Source organism: Rhineura floridana, chromosome 9 (assembly GCF_030035675.1).
Source record: "Rhineura floridana isolate rRhiFlo1 chromosome 9, rRhiFlo1.hap2, whole genome shotgun sequence".
Lineage (NCBI taxonomy): Eukaryota > Metazoa > Chordata > Lepidosauria > Squamata > Rhineuridae > Rhineura > Rhineura floridana.
In genome coordinates this window covers 58376242-58398162 of record NC_084488.1, presented here as the reverse complement: position 1 = coordinate 58398162, position 21921 = coordinate 58376242, and the positions used below count along the sequence as shown (strand labels likewise).

The window sequence follows — 21921 nt, the reverse complement described above, 5'->3', positions numbered from 1 at the left end:
TCCATTAGTCTCCGGGGGCGGACCAATTTAGTGTGAAGTGTGAGCGCAGGCAATGTTAGTATTCTAATGTTTCTGCATAATATGATGTGTCCTTACTGAAAACAGAGTCAGGTGTCCAAGATTGATAAGACTCTTACTGCTAGCTTGCTCCTCAGCCAGCCAGAGGGATGCATTGAAGGAAGGGATGGAATAATTGAGCAGGATCATGTTGAGAGTGTGTGTGGTGTAGTAGATAGTGTTGGACTTAGGCCTAGGGCCCAGCTGCACTATACCCTTAATGCAGTATCACACCACTTTAAATCGTCATGCCTTCCCCCAAAGAATCCTGGGAACTGTAATTGTTAAGGGTGCTGTGAGTTGTTAGACTCCTCTTTCCCTCACCAGACGTAAAGTTAAGAGGCATTTTATGTGCACAAGAGCTAACAAAGCTTATCAGAGCAAAATCTATTGACATGGCCCATGTAAATTGCAGAAGTACGTCTTTGTTTTGTTCTTTAACTTCCATTTTGCATGCCAGAGGCAAAAGCAGGAATTTCTCTAATTTCTTTTTTTATAGTGCTGCTTATGTGACTTAAAATCCTGGTCCTATTTTTACTGTAATTCAAGTGTAAAAAAAAAAGGTATCTCTTAGAATCTCTGCAGACCTCAAAATCTTTCCTGTGCTCTTTAAACCCTCACTATGGGTTGATCATCCTTTCTCTCTATAAGAGAGCTGCTTACGATAATATGGCATTAAGGGTGCAACAACTTGTAAGGGGGTGGAGGGTGAGATAGCTGACCCTTCTTTTGTGTTAATCATTCCCTGCTGATAACCTGTGGCATTGGTGACAGGTTCCTGTTTGCATTGGAAGAGATGGTGCTGAGACACAAGGTTGCTAAGAGCTGTCAGATGACACTTGCTCACATGAGACCATTAAGAGGGTGTTGCAGCCAGTTTTAAAACAAGTTTGCAACTAGGGAGTCAATGAGAAAGCAACCTCTCTCTATCCAAGGCCATCTGGTTAGGTCTTGTGATCAAATAATTGCTAGCTACAGAAGCATACCAGGAAGCAAGACAGTCACAGCTCTTACTAGCTGCTGCATCTGACAGCGAGTTGGTTGAATTACTGGAATATACAAGTTATGCTATTTTTTTAAAAAAAATGTAGTGCATTGTGAGACTATGCAATAGAGAATATTCACAGGCATCATGCAGCAAGACCTATTACTTTTTTTTTTAATAAGAGGAAAACCCAGTTGAATGCTATCCAATTCTTGGTTGACTTTTTCCCAGTGAGAAGGTATATGACCAATATATACTCTGTGATAATGATGGACTCAATGTAGATGGCTGTTCAATACACACTGGCCATGTCAGAGAAGCTATGAGTGTGTGCTCATAGAGAGAGGGAATACCTGTGAGCTCAAAATGTGTGGAGGCACACCAAAGACTTCAAATGGCACAGGGGACCAGACAGAGAAAGGAAGGAATATTCATACCTCCTCTACTACACTGGTGAAGAGCTTTTCAAAAGCAAGGTTGGATAAGGCTAAGAAACTGCTTGTGGTGAAAAAAAGCTCCGGTAGCTCAAAGGGAGTTTCTGGAGAACAATCACAAAGGTATGAAAACTAAGTTCCGAATATGCTTTTGGGTGGGATGGGACTTATGTTCTGACTTGCATAACAGGAGAAATGTAACACAATCCTAAAAAGAGGTATCATGTTTATAGCCCATTAAGCTTTTCCATGGAATATCTTGAAAATTACCCTTAATTTCTAAATGTATGGTATTTTGAAGATTAACAAATTATCAATATGTGTGCAGGTTAATTGGAATCTAAAACAACTGTTGGTGAGAGAGGAAAGTATTTGTCTGAAATGTGGCTGCCTTGAAAGACATACTGCGTTGGGCATGAAATAATGGTGTCCTGTTACTGCTATATCAACTCCCTCTTGTCATATGAATATGACTGTGGGGCTGGCAGCATTTATTCATTGGCTAATTGATCAGGCAGTTTAGAGGTATATTTTTTTTATCCAGTGAACATTGTATGACAGTTAAGCTATATAAAAATATTTCTTCAAGTGCAATCCTAAATTCCTCATTATCAATGACTGCAGGGAAAGGGTGTAGGATGGCCCATAGGTCCCTCTTTGCCAGCCTCCTCCAGCAGGGAGGAGTACAACTAGTGGAGAATGTGCCCTATTTGGCGGAAAGCTACTACTTGTGGCTCTCCCGCCAATAGTAGCAAATGGAAAACAATGAAATGGGACATATGGGGGGGGGGAGGGAGACAAGATGCCAGCATCCCCCTGGAACTGGTGTAGCAAATTCATTCCTAACCCAGATTAGGATTGTTCTGCCTGCTACTTTAAATGCAAAAATATTATTATTGCCTGCCCTTCACCAGTAGGTTTCATAATGTTTTATGTATATTGAATGGGTAACTAAGAATACTTGGTTTTGAAACTGGATAGATCGAAGCAGAAACGATAGAGCAGATGTTAAGAACTTTTTCCAAAGGCTGTTACCAAATATTTCAGTATACTCTCAATGTGCAATATACAGTTAGAAATATCGGAAGATGAGCTTGGTAGCTCCACCGAGAGTATCTGGATTAAAATTAATGGGGGAAGTAATAAAAGGAATGTGGTGTTTGAAGTCTACTACTGACCACCCAATCAAGGAGAAGACGAGAATGTAACTTTTGAAAAGCAAATTGGCAATGTTTCGAGGAGGCATGATGTAGTAGTAATGGGGGACTTCAATTATCCTGATATCTGTTGGGAGACAAATTCTGCCAGAGATGACCTGAAAACAAAAAAGGATACATACAGGAAGTGGAAAGAAGGCCAGACCACAAAGGAACAGTACAAGCAGGTATCACGGAATTGCAGGGATGGTCTCAGGAAGGTTAAAGCTGAGAATGAGTTGAGGTTAGCGAGGGATGCTAAAAGCAACAAAAAAGCTTTCTTCAGGTATGTCCATAGTAAAAGACAGAGAAAAGAAATGGTGGCACAGCTACTCAATGAGGATGGCAAAATGATAACAGATGACAAAGAAAAGGCAGAAGTCCTTGTGATGTTCCTATATTAATGTATATATGGTAAGTGTTGGTTGTTTAGAAGATATATGGTAAGTAGTGAAAGAGAAGGGGGAGTGAATGGGCAGTAGAATGCTAGATGATTGGCTGAGTGTTTAAAATGGCTGAACGTATAAAAGGAAGAGTGAGAGTGGAATCAGGGGGGGAGAAGAGAACTGAGTGGGTTGCTTGGTGGGGTTTAGAGAGTTGTTTGACAGGAGAGAGTGGAGAAGGAGGGAGGTGGAGTTCGGATTAGTATTGAGTAAAACCATATGCTTATGTGCTTTAAGAAGAAATCTTGTTAATCTTGTTAGCTTTGTTATCTTTAATAAATACTTAATTTAGTTTACCAAAGGCCTGATCCTTGACTGGGGTTTCACAGACCAGAAGGGAGGGTAAGGTAATGACCAAGGCTGAAGGGGAACTGTAACAAATGGTGGCAGCGGTGAAGAGAATAACAATACCAGTATTCAGAGTCTCTGGGAATACTAGTATTAGGACGTGACTGGTGGTTGCCTAGCAGGGGTATCTGTTGAGATCTGTGCTAGAGCGGGGAGAGAAACAATAAAATAAAGGACAGTCCGGACTGGTGGAGTCCCTGGTGGTGCCTAGAGACAGGCAGTAACCACGAGCAGGTAGGAACCTGACAGGGAGAGCCAGGGAAGGGCGCCTCACAGTCCTCAATTCCTACTTTGGCTCAGTCTTCTCCCAAAAAAGGGTCTATGACCCTCCCGGGAAACATGAAGTAGAAGGGGCAGGATTGGAGCTTGAGAGACAAATGGTCAAGGAATACCTAATCACGTTGAACGAGTTCAAATCGGCAGGGCCTGATAAACTGCATCCTAGAGGAACTGGCTGAAGAACTCTCAGAACTGCTGTCTATTATCTTTGCGAAATCATGGAGGACCGGTGAAGTGCTGGATAACTGGAGGAGAGCTAATGCTGTCCCTATCTTCAAAAAGGGGAAGAAGGAGGAACCGGGGAACTACAGACCAGTCAGCCTAACATCAATCCCTGGAAAAATTCTGGAGCAGATTATAAAGCAGTCAGTCTGTAAGCACCTTGAAAGCAATGCAGTGATTACTAGGAGCCAACATGGATTTATGAAGAACAAATCCTGCCAAACTAATCTCATCTCATTTTTTGATCTGGTAACCGCCCTTGTAGACTGTGGGAAAACTGTGGACATAATATATCTCGACTTCAGCAAAGCTTTTGACAAAGTGCCCCATGATATTCTGATTAGCAAGCTAGCTAAATGTGGGCTGGATGAAACAACTATCAGATGGATCCACAGTTGGCTCCAGAATCGTACTCAAAGAGTACCATTATCAATGGTTCCTTCTCAAACTGGGCGGAAGTAACGAGTGGGGTACCACAGGGATCAGTCCTGGGCCCAGTGCTCTTTAACATTTTTATTAACGACTTGGATGAGGAGGTACAAAGCATGCTTATCAAATTTGCAGATGATACAAAGTTGGGGGGTATAGCTAATACCATGGAAGACAAAGAAAATTCAAAGGGACCTTGATAGGCTGGAGCATTGGGCTGAAAACAACAGAATGAAATTCAACAGGGATAAATGCAAAGTTCTACACTTAGGAAAAAGAAACCAATTGCACAGTTATACGATGGGGGATACTTGGCTCAGCAGTATGACATGTGAGAAGGATCTTGGAACAGGTTCAGAGGAGGGCAACAAAGATGATCAGGGGACTGGAAAAAAAGCCCTATGAGGAGAGACTGAAAGAACTGGACATGTTTAGCCTAGAGAAGAGAAGACTGAGGGGAGATATGATAGCACTCTTCAAGTACATGAAAGGTTGTCATATAGAGGAGGGCCGGGATCTCTTCTCGATCGTCCCAGAGTGCAGGACACGGAATAATGGGCTCAAGTTGCAGGAAGCCAGATTTCGACTGGACATCAGGAAAAACTTCGTAACTGTTAGAGCCATACGACAATGGAACCAATTACCTAGAGAGGTAGTAGGGTCTCCGACACTGGAGGCATTGAAGAGGCAGCTGGACAGCCATCTGTCGGGAATGCTTTGATTTGTATTCCTGCATTGAGCAGGGGGTTGGACTCGATGGCCTTATAGGCAGGGCTGTGGAGTCGGTACGCCAAACCTTCGACTCCGACTCCACCCAAAATTGCTTCCAACTCCACAGCTGTTGAAAGGGCTGTAAATAAATGTCTTTTTAAATTGGAAGCTCTCATAGGAGCATTTTTATCACTGCCTGAATATGCGCTGATCTTGGCATCACAGCATTTGTCTTCATCTGGGGCCTGTGTCATACACTGACACACAAAATGTTTTCCATCTTGAGTTATGGTGAAATGCTCAACTACAGCTGACTTCATGGGAAGCTTCTTTGACATTTTGAATTTATATTTTAAAAAATTTGTCAATCAAAATTTATTTTGAAGCCGGAGTTGGAGTCGGTACATTTCTACCAACTCCGACTCCACCCAGAATTGCTTCCGACTCAGACTCCATGACTCAGACTCCACAGCCCTGCTTATAGGCCCCTTCCAACTCTACTATTCTATGATTCTATGATTTGGCTATGATTGGGTATCAGAGATTGAATTAACCAGTCAGTATTAGTAGAAAATTATTTGAGTGTATTTTGTAATGAATGTTGCAAAGGGAAGGGATGTGACTGTATATAGAATCAAGGTTCATTAGTGTAAGTATTTATTGCTGTGAGGCTTGAAATCTTATTTCAAAAAATTAAAATCAACTTGAATATGATTCTGCTTGAGCTTAAGTAGATGCTGAGAACTAAACCTGAGCTGTGAGAATAAACCTGAGCTGTGAATTAGAATTCTTCTAATTATCTCTTACATTTCTTTAGGCAAAAATTGGTCTTCCTAAATATTGTGACTACTTTGGGCAACCTATCACTTGCCTTATATTGGTGTTCCATTTCCTCCAAGAGCATGGTGTTAGTTGCAGATAGTATGAGGTCACATAATAATGCAGAGAAGAAGCCAGGATAAAATATTCATTAGAGCAAAAGTGATTTTCAAATGATACAAAGGCAGCACATTCTGTCTGCAGGACTAGTCTCAGGTGGGCATTGCTGGGCATCTGCTGAGGCCTACACCCAAACAGGGGAACTACTGTGAGTCACCTGGCTGTGCTGCTGCTCCTCTTTGCCATCACTCCCTGTCACTTCTAAGCAGGTGAGTAGTGAGAAAATAGCAAGGAGATAACCGATTCTGCTCCAGTTGCCTTTCCCTTTGGGCAGCTGTGCAGGTTGTCCTCAAAGAGAAAAGGCAAGGGAATGGACAGAGGAGGAGACCCCACTCAGAGGTGTTATGAGGTTACCCTAAAACTTGGAGCTGGCATTTTATTATCTGTAAAGCAAAATCATAACACCAGCACTCCATTTAAAAAAAAAAAAAAAAGCTTTATCCTCCCTCTGCACCAAACTATCCTAAAAACAGTGGTATTTTTCTTACTGTGTTTTTCACGGAAAAATAAAGTCAAAGATCATGTTTAGAACAACTGTGTGCCTTCTGATAGGGTCATTTAATAGCCAAATTAAACTTGTCTTTTGCCCAAAGGTATACGGATAGAGGGTTGTGTTGAACAAAGTCTTACTCAGAATAGAACCATTGAAATTGGTGAGCCTAGGTCATGTCCATTAACCTCAGTGGGTCTACTGTGAGTAGGACTAGCATTGAATACCACCCCTAATCAATAAAATAGAGCATCTTAAAAAAGAAAGTCAGCAATACACAGGCATTGCAGCAGATAAGGCATCTCTAGTGAAAGGGAGTTCCACTCCTGGGGTGCCATGACAGACAAGGTCCTGCATTTTGTGACCAATCAATACACTACAGCTGTTGATGGAGCCACAAGTAGGGCCTCATCTGTAGATCTTAAGGCCTGTACTTGCTGATAATGGGAACTCGTTCAAGTATTTGGGTCCCAAGCTGAAAGGGCTGTATACACCAAAGTTAACACCTTAAATTGTTCCTGGTAGCAAATAGGAAGTCAGTACAGCTCCTTAAGTTTCTGTGTAATACAGTTTGACATGCCACTCAGCAATCTGACAGCTGTGTTCTGCATATGATGCAGCTTCCAGGTTATTATTATTATTATATTATTATATATTTGTTTATACCCCGCCTTTCGGCCAAAGGCCCTCAAGGTGGCTTACAAAGAAAAATAACCACAAGTATAAAAATACATCAGTGAAAGCAATACATTTTACAAAAATTAAACTAAATAACAAATAACATTATTAAGAGGGAAAAATGTCCAGGAAAGAAACTCAGAATAAATTACATGCATCCACTACTGTCCTGCTTTGGAACTGAGACTGGTACAGTTTTCCCCGGGCATGACATCTTCAGTCGGGTGGGAGAAATAGGAATAGAGGGAAACATAGCACCCAGTCCAAGTTCTTTGATGCCAGGACAACGGAGCAAAGGACGGAGAGTCCGCGGGCTAGGGCAGGGCGCACCCATCTTCCCTCACGGGGGCAAAGGAAGCAAGGAGCTCCCTGTGGGTTTAGTCATTGGGGGTGCAGGCAGGGTGGAGCTGGGCTGCTGACGCTGCCGGTGCTGGAGCTGCCATCGCCCAGGTCGTGGGGCCGCAGGGCAGGCTAAGCTTATGACACAGTTTAACAGGGTTTACCATTTAAATAGGTTCTTCAAAAGATAGGGAACCGTGTAAAACAGGCTAATTTTACACAGATGCTATCTGCAGAAGTGCAAAAATATAGTGTGATCTCTCTTATGAACTTCCGTAAATTAAGTTCTGTATGAGGGAAAGTTTTATGTATTCAGCTAGGTAGATAGGCAACTCTGGAAAAGGGGGAAATTTCTACTTTTCTGTAGTAACACGTATTTCAATACACACCCACACTCGGGTTGAGAAACCCAAATAACTGCATGAGGGGTTGGATTTAGTGTACTCAGTAACTAAAGAACTGCAATCCATAGATTATTTGGTCACTCGAACATAGTGTTTGATAAGGTTTCATTAAAACAAACCTGTACTATTTTTTGTCCCATATTGAAAGAAAGACTTAGATTTCTCTTTTATGGTGTAAATCTGTTGGCTAAACCAAAAAGTTGAGCCATTTGGGACATTCCTAGGCCAGGGATGGGGAGCCTGTGGCCCCCTCAGATGTTGCTGAACTATAAACCATGGGTCATGTTGACTGGGGCTGATGGAACATTGGAGGATTGTTGGCCTATATAAAGCAAAAGGTTTTATAAACATGCTTAACACCTCTGGTTAAGGAGATGTAACCATTTTTCTCCTAATGAGAAAAAGGCATTTTTTAAATCAACAATGAAACCCTGCTCTTTAGAGAACTTTGAGGAAAGAACTAATGTGGTCTTGGCCAAAAGGCTGCTGTGCACACAGGACACATTAAAAATGTCTGATAGCATGTGTTCTCCCTCTATGCTATAGGTGTGGTCCAGCTAGGCCAGGTTGGAAGCACATTGAAACTAAAATACACAAGGAAAAACTCTGTTAGAAAATAATTGCTGTAGGTTGGAATAGCAGAGGACCTCTCTGTCGCAGCTGTAAAGTCAAATGTAGGTTTCAAAAGTCCAGGGTGGCATTGTCATGCGATTCAAGGCACTGGCAGATTCAAGTACTACTTTCAGTGGAGACATCATTTAAACCCAAAATAACATAGAGAATTATTTCTAAATATGTGTAACAAGGAATAATCAAACTAGTCTTGCCTGTCTAGGTAGTAGACTTTAAAAGCTACAGCGCTTTTTAGAAGGCTACATGTATTCATTTATTAGCCTATTTCAGTTCATTAAAGCTCTTCATTTCTAGTATGGTTAATATTATTGGTCAAATTGCCTGTAATGTGAGAGATTTTTCCTGAACTGTTCGGACAAGCTTTTTGAAGCCAAACTAAATGTGATAAATATGCAGGGTGGGGACGCTGGTACTTAGCATCTGTAGAACAGCCTGCTCTGACTCTTCTGTACATATATGAAAATCCTATCTAACAGTAATACAGCAGTTGTTACCACCACCACCATCCTCCTCCAAAAATACACAAGGAAGCGGCAGAAGGAAAAGAGAAATTTCTACCTATTTCCCTGAGCTAGCCAGGTACTAAGTGTTCACTTCCTGCCTATGTGCTGGACTATGAGTGTCCAAGATCCCCTCTGATGGGATGCCAACACCTTTGCTCCCTGCCCTGAATTCAACTTTAAAAGAGAGAGTTTGGTATGTGCTGCACTAGTTCTCTGGCAGAGAGACACCCATGCCCTTGGCATGCTGAAGGATGCTTAGTAATTTGTATATGATTTTATATGTTTGTGCTTGATATATAACTTTAGAATTTATATCCAAGTGTAAGGGTTAGCTAGACAATATTGTGGTTTTTCCTTTTTAAGACAACCTACCACTTCTCTTGAATCATTTATTAAAGATCCTTAATTAGAAATCTGGGAATTGACTAATGAGGCTTTTCTTGAACATCTCACCCATGCTGACTATTCTAATGCTAGGGTAATGCTGTGGCTTCCCAGCTATTCCTGTAGGCTCTCCCACATAATAATGAACATTGTGTATATGCATATACATAGAGATACATATGTGATGTTCTTAGAATTTTCCTCAGATACTTAGACTGAACTTTTTATCAGACTAAATGGAAACTATCCAAGTCTCAGATGCACAGAATGCCAACTATTTTTTTTTAACTTTACTTACTTTCATCATCCTTGTGATTTATTTATTAGCACTTTTTGGAATGACCCCACTTCTGTTTCCAGCTGTTCTGGGTCTCTTCTGTGTGAATGTATTGGGGACATTTGTGGCCTTAACTTTGGCAAGACCACATCACAGAAGATCTCTTGCATATAAACTGCTTCATGTTTTGTTTTAATTGCACTGTTCCTGTAAAGCTAACGTGAATAAAAGACTACTGTCCTCATTCCTTCTTGTATTTACAATTCATAGCTGGTCCTGCTCAGAGTTTGACCTAAATGAAATCCGCTTGATAGTCTATCAAGATTGTGAGAGGCGGGGCAGACAAGTTCTGTTTGACTCCACAGCAGTCCACAAGACTGATGAGACAGCAGTTCAGGTATGTGTGTGTGTTTATCCAGACTTTTTTTTTAATGACCCCAAGATCACAATGTTAAAAAAAAAAACACTTTTATTTAAATCTTAAGAATGCAAGCATTGCCAGTCTTGGTGGGTGACTGACCAGCTCTTTATCTACCTGAGATCCTTCCCATCTCTCCCCACACACCCCGCAGTTCTTTTGCTTCCAGGTGTAGAGTCGGTTGCCAACACAAGTTGGTATGCAAACTCTGCCTATGATGCTGTCTTGCAACAAAAGCTCACTTTGAATACAGTTTACACAGAAGACTCAACTTTGGTTGTTTTATGCTACTTCTGTCTGGCCCAGTCATGATTTCCATTTCATGTTTCACTTCACCTTCAGAACAATAAACAATATAGGTTGAGCCAATTTTCCACCAGGCTTGCTTCTCTGGAAGTTTGGGCAAGCTACACGGCTGTAAGAGCAGAGGTTAACCATTACAGTATAGCAAACAGATTCTGTTCCAGGCTTTTTCTGGGGATGGCCCAGGGGCAAGCACTTTACCAAGACTTTTCTGTCCCCACACCCGCCTTCTCTGTGAGTAGCTTGTGTCAAGCGCATGACAACTAACAATTTCTCTCTTTTCCTAATGACAGTCACATTGGGGATTAGATAAGCAGCGCTTAAATAAATGTAGTTCAAAGCAAAATCTCCACAAAAGGAATGTAAACAGGTGGCTGAATGTGAAAAAGGCCTGTGTGCTTCATAGGACAGATAAGGAGTGGGGGTGGGGTTAACAACTTCCAGGGGTGGCGTGGTGGTGATCACTTTTAAACTGGTACAGTAGCATGTTGGCTCACTTCTGTCTTACCCTTCAAGGAGCTCAGGGTAATGGGTTCAGCACCCCTCTCCCACCCCACACAGCCTTGTGAGTGAGGTTAAATTGAAAGAGTCAGTTAGGTGAAGCTGAGGGAAAAAGAAAATGGATGACACAGTGTCTGGGTGAGTGGAGAGATTTGAACCCAGTGCCCTAGTGGGGATGCAAATTTCCCCCTTTTTGGCAATCAGACTGATCATTTAATGAGCCGGGGAGGGGGCGTTGTTGAATGGATCAGCTGAAGAGTGGGGGCTGTGTGCTCTGTCTATGTGTATGGATGTAAGTGTGGGGTGGCCACACATGCTGCCCCAAGGGTCAAAGAAAAAGGTGAGCCATCCCTGTCCTAAAACTAGATACCATATTGGGAATGTAAGGAATAGGGTTTAGAAAGGAAAGGAGAAAGAAGTGGAAAGCTAGTAACCCAGCCATTTCTTCTTTCGTAACTGCAGCCAGCTACATGTACTGCAGAAATCAAAAATCTTTGCCACTGTTGTCAAATCGTTGGTGTTTTGAAGGGCCAGAAAATCTTGGTTTGTGGGGAATGAAATCAGACTCCTGAATCCAGGGGTTTGTTACTCCTAGCACATGATTAAACCACTAAGATCTGTGTCTAATAGTGAAAATGCTTCAGGGAAGTACGACACTCCTAGACCAGTTTTCAGAAATGAAATATGTTTAATTCATGTAATTTCTCACATGATTCACTAGAGTAAACACATTTAGAGATGCATATTGGCTCCAAGTGTTATTTGGGGGCTTTTCTAATGTTTTAAAAGAGGAAGCTTTTAAGTCCTCATCTGACAGAGGTGGCCAAAGTAAAACAAAAATGTTATATGAGATTTTGAATATGGAAAAAAAAGTCTCGCCTCACCTTATGTCCCTAAAGGGTTGCTTCTTACTCTCTTTCCACACCCTGCTATGTTGCTATGCTAGGTGAAGAAAAAGTCTGGCACATCATTGGAGCTGCTAAACAAACACATATATAATAACCGAAGGGAGCAATTGGTATACAACTGCAAAGTCCAAGACTTTGTTTACAAGAAAACATTTTCAAACGCATGTAGATTTAGTCCTCAGAACTTGGGATTAGTTTGTAAATGGAAAAGCAACTAAGCAAGCAGTTGTTTTGAAACGGGTGAAACCATCAATATCTAAGTCATCTACTGCTGCCTTTGCCAACTTGGTGTCCACCAGATGCTGGCTGAGCCTGATATGGAGTCCAACAACTGGTGGGCACCAGGTTGGCAAAGGCTGTGTTGCCTGAATTGATTTCAGCAACGACAAAGATAAAAGGGCAACTGTTAACATGAAGTTGATGCTTTTTGGCAGGATGCTTTTTTCTTTTTCTGCACTGCTGTTAACTCTCTGTGAAATATCACAGGCTTGCTTAGAAACCATGGTGATTCTGCATTACTGCAATTGATGTCCTCCCATAGGATGCCCCTGGAAAGACATGGAGCAAGGGCTGCCAAGCAAGCAGTGACTCCAATATAGCTTCTCCCTGTAGCCCTTCAATGAACAGCAGACAGAATATCAAGGAAGACATTCCAAAGTATCAGGTAACCTGAGCTTGACAACTGGCATCTGTATGCATATCCAAGTCATGTGGATCAAAAATCTCAGTTGTATTGAGTTCCGATCTTTTGCCATGTAGTCTCTTAGAAATAGCTACACAAGTTGAACTGCAGTGCAAATAGCTGAATTCTCACTAGAACTTCTCTCTGAGGCAGAAGGAGTGTGAAGGAGCTTCATACACTTTAATTCTGCATGTCCCCACTTTTGCTATGCTATGTACACAAGCTTCTTTAAACTGCAAATGATATGGGGTTCCTTGCCTTCTCGTGTTCATGCTACACACAATGGGCAATATGAAACTTTGGACATCTTCAGAGAAGACGCAATGGTCTTGAGTCCATTGATTTCATTGGGTTTAATCTGAGTATGACAGTGGCCCATTGTGTCTTGGCTTTTGAATTTAAGGTTACAGGTATCTCAGACACTTGAAAACTCCTGTTCTCCCACTTTATATATAATAGGTAAGGTTCATTTTCATTGCAATCACATTAAAACTGAGGACCATGTCCAGCAGCAGCATTTAGTTGCCATGTGTGCTTTCCACTCTGCATAGCAAAATGATGTGGCAATGTAGAGGGGGTGGAGCTTTATGCTGACACCAGGCAAAACTAGTTTAGAGCACAGCTTCAAGCCATGTGATTTATTCAAGCACCTCCTCAAAAGGCTGAAGTATGGGGATTGCTACACATCATGCTGCTTACCTTGGTGTATGTTTATGAAGTTTTTTTTATTGTTGAAGCTAAATGCTGCTGCTGCTGATAATCCCGTAGCTTCTTAGAGTGTTGAAAGTGCCTTTAGATGTATTATCCTAGTTCTTAAAACAACCCTGTAAGATAGGTCAGTATAACTCCTTTATTGCAGATGAGGGTGACCTGTGGTTGAGAGAGAGTAGATTGCCACTTAGGGGAGTTGTGGCAGTTGTGAGATTTAAACTGGGGTCTTCCTGATTTTGTAGTTAAGACTCTTAGCTGATAACATTAACTTGAGAACGGAAAACTGGTAAATCACTGGAAAATGGGTGGGAAAATACTAATAAAGAAAATTAAAATTTGTATTTCAAGGCTGGTTTACTTTGGATTGTGTTCAACTAAGTCCTACTCAGAGTAGACCCATTAAAGTTAATGAACCTAAGTTATTCATGTCTATTCACTTCAGGAGTCTTCTCTGAGTAGGTCTAGCGTTGAATACCACCTTTTTTCTGAGCAGGCAGCTTTTTTGAAATACAATTTTGATAGTTGGCTAAAGTATCATCTCTGTCTTGAATTATGTGCGTGCATAGAAATGACCAGGATAGTTTGTACAATTTAGTTGTCACATGTTTTTAAGCTAGTGTAAAATGAATCTTTTTGTTGTCCTTGATCTTTATTTGAATGATGAAATAAATGCACAATAATAAAAAAAAATCAATGGGAAAAATAAAAACATTAACAACTAAAATGTATTCAAGATCTAATGTTAATACAATCCCCCCATTTTTGTTCTGCCTGATTTTCAATGGTGGCTGCACAGACCAGGTGATCATTTAGTAAGACTATTTCTGTTCTGCATTTCACTTGCTTATATTAATGTTTCATCTGAGATTCAGTTAATACACGGCACAGCTCAAAGCTGAATTGATTTACAAGAAGAATATGGCAAAGTTTGTGGAAAATAACTCTGTTGTATTTCCCTCCTTACCTGTAGTATACCAGGCCAGCTTCTGATGTCAACATGTTGGGAGAGATGATGTTTGGTTCAGTAGCAATGAGTTACAAAGGCTCGACACTGAAAATCCACTATATACGGTGAGCTGGTGCCTCTGGTTCCATCTTGTCATGGAACTGCTGTTGAAACTGCTGAGTCACCAATGTTACTGTTTATCCTTTCAGCTCTCCTCCACAGCTTATGATGAGTAAAGTTTTCTCTGCCAGAGTAGGCAGCTTCAGTAGAAGTACAAACAGGTGAGACCCTCTTTCTTTTCTGTTTTCAGTTTGAGTTTTTTTGGGGGGATGGGAGGTGAAAAAATTTGCCTCAGTCAGCTTAAACTAACAATGAAACGATGCAATTGATTTTGTCTGGTTGGGGCATGGATGTCAAGTCCCATAAGTAAATTGAGGGGATTTGACACCAAAACTCACAATAGGTAGCTATGTATGGAGAGTTTAGTCTTAAAAATGGGGGGGGGGATTCACTGTTTGGAGGCAAGACAGTAGGAAACTCCACCTTTTTACAATCTTGGATAGCCAATTGGTGGTGGTGGGCAGCAGCAGGAAGGGGGAATACTGAATGACAACTTAATATTGATTGTCTGTCTTGGATGGATATTTCATTTCAAGCTTGCAAGGTAGCTTTGAATGCATCAATCAAGATCCAAACTTAGCAAGACTGAACTGGAATCCAAACAGTTTGGGCCCCTGTCATAATGGAAGTAATCTAGGTAAGTATATGCACCTCTTTAAACAAATTCTAGTTTGTTGTTCTTTTACATTTACATTTAATCTGATGTTTTGTTTTGTGTATTTCCCATGTTGCTCTCTTTAGGTGTATTACAGCTATGTAGCAACAAATTGCTGCATGGCATGCCTGAAGGGGGGCCTCTCCGGCTCATCCGGAGTGCTTCTTTCTTTGCAGGTTTGTGTGCAGCATTGAGCACAGGGTGGGGACCTGTATACACGTTTACCTAGCTTCCAATTGAAATATCTTTGCATGGGATCAATAACTGCTCTCCACAAATGGAATGGGCTAAGATGATGATGATGGCTCTCACTTAATGGACTTTTTTAAAAAAGAAATCCAATGGGAGACCACCTAAAGCAGGTGTAGGGAACCTGTGGCCCTCCTGATGAAGTGAGACTCTAACTCCCATCAGCTCCAGACAGTGTGCTAGTGGTCAGGGATCAGGACCAGCATGTTTGGTGGGGACAGAGCTACAGGAATAACCTCCTGGCAATGGAGTCACTGCTAGTTACCAGGAGGGGAAGAGGCAGTGGTAAGGGCAGTAGTGCAGTATTGGTTCTGCAGCTGTGTCCGCACAGCCCCTACTTTGCCCCTCCCCTCCCCTTCCCAGTAAGCAGTAGCAATTCTGCTGCTGGGAGGATATTGCTGTGGCTGAGCAGTGCAATAGGAACATAGGAAGTTATCTTTATACTGAGTCAGTTCATTGGTCTAGCATTGTCAGCACTGACTGGCAGCAGCTCCACAGGGTTTCAGACACAGGTCTTCCCCAGCCCTACCTGGAGATGCCAGGGATTGAACCTGGGACCTTCTGCATGCAAAGCAGATGCTCTTACCATTGAGCCATGGCTCTTCCCCAACATCTTGAGGGCCACATGATCCTCACCCTTTCTTTGTAGCATCTTCAGTAATGTGTTTCTCTGCTGGTTTCTCTTCATAGTGCAGTATTTATTCATGGTTGACTGTCCCCTTCCAGATTTGAGAGGAGTTGTTTTTTCCAAGTTAAATTTTTTTCTGGTGTGCTGATATGTTTGCTGTTAGCTTTTCCCACACGGAATAATGCTGGAGTGGTTTCTTTTTCTCACTTTCCCCCCCTCCCCTCAAATATTAAAGTAACTTAAATGCCATTGAATGTGCTCAGTTAATTTTATAGCCAAAGTGATGACCTTTTGGAAGCAGGTAAGCAACAGTTTGATCAAGGGAATGTGAGTTAATCTTACATGGGTCCCAAATCTTGCATGCACTCTAATCAATTGATCTCCTTTGCTTAACATTGGCTTACACTAGTCATGAATTGTTTTATGTGGAGTTACAACTGCCACGTTGTCTAGCATTGATAACTGAACTGGGATTGCTATCTGAAAATGGATTTGTCATTTGTGTGTGTGTGCTGTCATTTTACAACATACATGAGTAATATTAGGTTGGAACCAAAGATCCTCTTCTAAACTCAGGTCACCTTTCACTCATGCATTACATCATGCTAGCATGTTATACAGGAAAAGTGAGACTAAAGCTTAGGCACAATAAATCTGTTTATATTTCATTTGTATATATCATACAAAAATATGATGTATTTGAAGATTATTCCTATACAAAAGGGCACTGCATTAACCAACATTACATTAAACATTTATTTAAAATATAATCGCCAATTTTATTTTTTTAAAACATTTACTTTTCACTTGCATTCTTGTTTCAGAGTCACCAGAGATCAAATTCATATATAATGAGTTTAGCAGACCTCTATATACATCTTCTTTTTTGAGTCAACATATGCCAGAAATGGGAGCCATTTTTTAAGACAATATCCTTGATATTAGGATTCAAGGCAGCCCTAATCTGCATAGATTTGTCCAGTATAAATAATGCCATATTTTTGTCAAACAACCATTTAATAGGTGCTACCTGGGCAACTTAAGACTTTAGTCCTATTCAGGCTTGCTTCTCCCACCACAATTACCATCCTGTGAGGAGGGAGAGTGGGTAGGCACTCCCTAGCCCCCCCGCCCATCACTGTTTCAGCCTTCCCTACATTGGGGGGTAAACTTCTGCATCCTGGTGCCAGCTCTGCTCATGTAGGCTCCACAAGGCATTTAGGAAGAGCCAGATAAGGAGAGACTGCCCACTGGAGAAGTTTAGCACCCAATGCAAGAAGGGCTGCAGGCGCAGCAACAGTGATGGCAGGGACTAGGTAGTCCTCCCTCATACGCCCCCTCACGTGGTGGTGATTGTGTAACTAAGAATGCCTGAAAGGGGCTTCTTTTGTTTTCAGATCAAAAATACATCCTGTCATTTATCTTGAGAGGCATGAAAACTTCTATGGAAACTATTATGATAATTCCATGTCAACTATTACGCAAGTGTTTGCAGAACAGTGCTAATGGCTATTTTCCTTCCACTCAGCGTTCCAACCTGATAACACTAACAAACTAGTTGAACTCGGATTAGGATTTTCAAACAAAATACATGTGTTGATAAACTTGCAGGATCAGCAGTATGTTGTTAAAGCAAACCTGATGTATTTTAAGCTTAATATTGTGTTCATGCAAAATCCACATATCTGGTTCTCTCCCCTTTACTGCAGCAAAAAAGATAAAGATTTATTTAATGCAGAGTCTAAAATCTGGACTGTCTTTCTATGTGTGTAGGGGTGTTCACATGTTACATTCAATGAATGTGCAGCTAGTATACACACATAGTTGAGCTGTATAAATTAACAAGTGTGCACTTTCACACAAACACCTGTATGTATGTAGAGGCTTATTGCACCTGTGTTCAGTGTCAAGTGGGAGCAAACCTTGTGTGCGTGTTAATTCTGCACTCAAAGGTGTGTATGGCAAGAGTAACTGGCCACTGCTAGAGCAAGCTCAGGTGCTCTTGGCTTTTAAAAGTCAAGACACCTTTTTTCTTCTAAGAAGTGATAATTTCAAAATTATTTTACTAAAATATAAATTAATAAATCATTTATTTAAATATAATAATAATTGTATTGCAAGAACTTTGTTCAGTGTTTTGTAGCCCAGGTCGTTTGCACCTAAGATGACAGTTCTCTGTACCTTACCATATCTTCCCCAAGGGGTTGTACTTTCTTGCTACATGTTGTAATATGTAAAAAGCCTAAAGTCATTTTTTGTTCCCCTTGAATGTGCCGAACAGAGAATACAAAAACAAATACCATTTACTCACAGTCCACCGACAAGAAATTACAATTTTACACATGTTGCACCTTGCTTAGTTATTTAAAAACAAAACAAACCTAAAGCCCTCCAATAAAATGATCAATGGAAACTCTGAAGATTATCATGCAAAGGTCTGTGAAATGGGGTGTATAGCAGTTTCTCTCTGTGCGCCCCCCGATAAAAACTCCATTTGAAAAATGCAGTGATGCCACCTCTACATTATTACAAGGGAAGTGTCAGTAATTTGCAGGGAATTTGTTATATCTGCCCTTTAAAAGTTTTGAGGGTAAGGTGTTAAAGCTTGTCAAAGAAAAGCTTTTCCTCTCATTAGGATCAGACAGCCTGTTCAGTTCAGGCATCCCATTTTGACACCTTAATAGAGAGGGGAGAAATGGGTCTCTTTCACTCTCACACTCTCTATTTGTGACCACTCTATGAAAGAAAAATCTGGAGGGTACAGCCTGCTGTTGTATTTCACAATACTGTTTGTATAGACTGGAAAGCTGGTTTAAAGCGTCATTTAGTATTCCACTGAACGTGAGTCAAGTGTTACTCCAGGGCTGGCACAAGAGAATGTGTTCCCTGTGGCGAGCACCCCTCCTCAATACCGGTCTCCCTCCTTGTCGCTGCCACCTTCTCTTCCCTCAGTCTTCCTCCTTTTCTCCCCTTCACTTTTAGTTTTGTTCTGCCACCCATTACAGCCCCGGTGGTTTCTCTGGTCTCCAGTGCACTACTCAGTGCTTTGTTCTGAGAAAGGACTGAGCGGAACGTAGGAAGCTGCCTTATCCAGAGTCAAACCATTGGTCCATCTTGCTCAGTATTGTCTACACTGACTGGCAGTGGCTCTCCAGGGTTTCAGACAGAGTTCCCTCCCAGCCCTTCCTTGAAATGCCAGGGACCTTCTGCATGCAAAACACAGAGATACGGTCCTCCATTGTTTGAGCAAGGCATTCTGGGAAAGTGACCTGTGCTGCCACAGCCGCTTAGAAATCCTTTTTACACTTTGTAACAATAGAAGTTACTTTGCCTAAAGTTTAAGCAGTATTTCTAGATGCTGTGACAAACTGCAGCAGCAGCAGCACAGGTGTTTTCTTGCCCCCTCACTCTGAATGTGACATTGACAGTTGCTACATCACTGGAAGCAGAATGGTTGCCACCTGTCCCTTTACATGCCCCAAATGGAATTGTCAGCGTCAACGCCAAGCACTGCATTTGGGAAAATCTAAGAGGGAGGCTGGTCACCATGCATCGGAGCTGAGCACCGGCACAGCTCCCGTTTCACCTGTCAGGGATATGTCCAGAAGAAGGAATGTGAATGACTGTTGGAGGCAGCAACAGTGCAGTAGGACCCTGGGGGGGGTAGTGGCAGGGTGGCAGTGGGCCACGTTGCCCCCTGATGGTGGCCTTGTGCACAACCAACAGAAAGAAAGTGCAGTGAGGTAAAGTTGGGTTCTGTGCTGAAATATGCACTCTTACATTTGTGTTTTCTTCCTCTCACTCCGTGGGGTGGGGGAACAGTGGTGAAGCTAGGCAACTGAACACAGAGAGTGTAGTGCTACAGCAAAGGGACAGTGGAGCAGGGATTTTGCCCCTCAGTTGTTTGCAACTATAGGCCTTAGCCAAGAGAACACTATGGAATACCTAAGACTCTAATATTCTTCTAACTCTTTCTCCCTTCCTGTTGCTTTTCTGCCCATTTCTAGCTCTTTTATTATATGTTTGCTATTAAAAGCAAGCAGCTTGGGGCACTTATTCTGGAACTTTTAAGAAATATTGCTGCTAAATCTAAACTGCTGCTCTGAGGCCTAGTTTGAAAGCAGATCATAAATAGGATGCCTATTAAATTGTCACCATTTCCCCCCCCCCCCAATTCAGCGCACAGCACACCAGTTGACATGCCTAGCAGGGGGCAGAATGAAGACACAGACAGTGGCATCGCTCGATCAGGTATCTGTTCCATTGCTCCTCTCTGTTGTACTAAGCATAAGTGGCAAAAGAATTTAGTAAAATGTGGTCCAACAGACATAGATTTGCTTTCACTCAATATGGCATTCAAATACACCTCCCACAAATCCTGATACAATAGTAAGAAGTATTTGCTCATGAGTTTGTCAGTCTAGGATTTTTGGTAAAGTCTGATATCTGGCCTCTGAATGCCATTATCACTGAAATAATAATACATTTTCACTATTTCCTGCCTCCCCAAACTCATTGTTGATGATTTGTGCCAGTATGACTTCTTTCCATTAATATATTGATGATTTTGCTGTAGGTTGTAAGCCTCTGGATAGTGTCTGACCTACTGTTTTTGATTTAGCAATATTAGCCTCATTCAGACTTATCTCCTACATGTCCTTGTTGCTATTCTAGCAGTGCAACCCCTCCCCATGGGTTGGGGCTGAATTTTATGCAGCCAGGAGCCTGCTGTGCTCAAGCAGAGTCCCCACACAATTTTGATACCTGGATTTTTATCCAACGCTGCACACACGGAGTTCCGCTTGCGCAATGGGACTTCCTCTCCTCTCCCTGCGCACCTTCAAAATCTGCTTCAGAGTCCTCCATCCCTCCGGAGCAGATTTTTTTTTTTGTGGGGGGGAAGCTGCAGGAGAGAGGAGTGGAAAGTTCAGTCACACAAGCAAAAGCCTTTGGCCCTAGTCGAGCAGCAGCACTGGATACGACCCCAGAGGACAAGAACGACTGAATAGGGCCAGAATGATTCTACCTCTTTCATTCTGAAAGCTGATAACACAGTCATGTTGCAAAATTGCTACAACAAAGTTTCTTCTATGGTAATGGGGGTAGAGGGGTGGGGGAAAGTGTCCACTCTCTTGCACTGCCACATACCTAAGGAGGGCGGACATTTATTTTCTATCAAGTGTGGTCCTAATGTGGAAGAGTCATTATCACTCCATATTGTAATTGAACTTAAGATGGAGCTGTGGGTCTCTCTTTCCCTACCCCACCCCAAGAGAAAATATCTTTAAAAGATGTGAGGGGGAGTTTGATGCCAGGGGAAATGACTGCTGAAGTGACGGCCCTGGGCACTGCTGACATCCTTTCTGTATTCTTGCCAGCTTCTTTGAGCAGTCTGCTGCTGACTCCATTGCCATCTCCAAGCTCCTCTAGTAGCAGCTACCACCGCCGCTGGCTACGAAGTCAAACCACAAGTCTGGAAAATGGGATTATTCCTAGGTGGTAGGTTTCATAGGCATAATCCTGGAATATCCTTTTGCAGGCACTGTGGGTGAGATCCAGCCTAGTGTGAGTGGGTGTCTGCTTATGCAATTGGGCTTCTCCTGCCCTCTGCAAGCCCCCAAACTTTGCTCTGGAGGGACTGGGGGACCTTCCAGAGCACATTTTGTGGGCATATGAGGGGCTGGAGGGGAGAAAAAAGAAACCTGAAATCCAGTTGCAAGAAAACTGATTTAAATTTATGGACTGTTTTTCTGCCTTAAAAGTCTCTAAGGCTTGCGGCAGAAAAGTAAATAATTAAAAATAATCCATAGAATTGGATCAAAAGACTTACAGAAGCTAACGTTACCAGCAATTGGATACCATCAGGAACTCTCAAATGGCCTGGTAGATGAAGTGCATTCATCAGTGCAATTTTTAACAGCCTGGTGGACTTCCCTGAAGAGGGAGTTTCAGATTGTAGGTGCTACACCTTGGAACATCCTGTTTCTAGTGGGAAATAATCTGCCTACAGACAGTGGTAGTGCTTGAAATAACACATTTGGGAGGGGAA

General features: G+C 42.0%; 1 protein-coding gene across 5 annotated transcripts in view; it reads left to right on the top strand.

The window, feature by feature from the left end:
• FNIP2 (folliculin interacting protein 2) overlaps positions 1–21921 on the top strand; it is a 97080-nt gene that overhangs the window by 24512 nt on the left and 50647 nt on the right. For 2 of the 5 annotated variants that reach the window (XM_061584381.1, XM_061584380.1), the window contains exons 1-9: positions 1026–1599; positions 10022–10148; positions 12423–12545; positions 14245–14345; positions 14430–14501; positions 14877–14977; positions 15082–15171; positions 20052–20123; positions 21251–21371. In XM_061584381.1, the coding sequence (XP_061440365.1) occupies positions 1409–1599; positions 10022–10148; positions 12423–12545; positions 14245–14345; positions 14430–14501; positions 14877–14977; positions 15082–15171; positions 20052–20123; positions 21251–21371 (998 nt within the window). In that variant the 5' untranslated portion in view covers positions 1026–1408. Of the gene's footprint in view, positions 1–1025; positions 1600–10021; positions 10149–12422; positions 12546–14244; positions 14346–14429; positions 14502–14876; positions 14978–15081; positions 15172–20051; positions 20124–21250; positions 21372–21921 lie in introns of those variants that run through there. The other 3 variants (XM_061584382.1, XM_061584384.1, XM_061584383.1) reach the window with 2 other exon arrangements.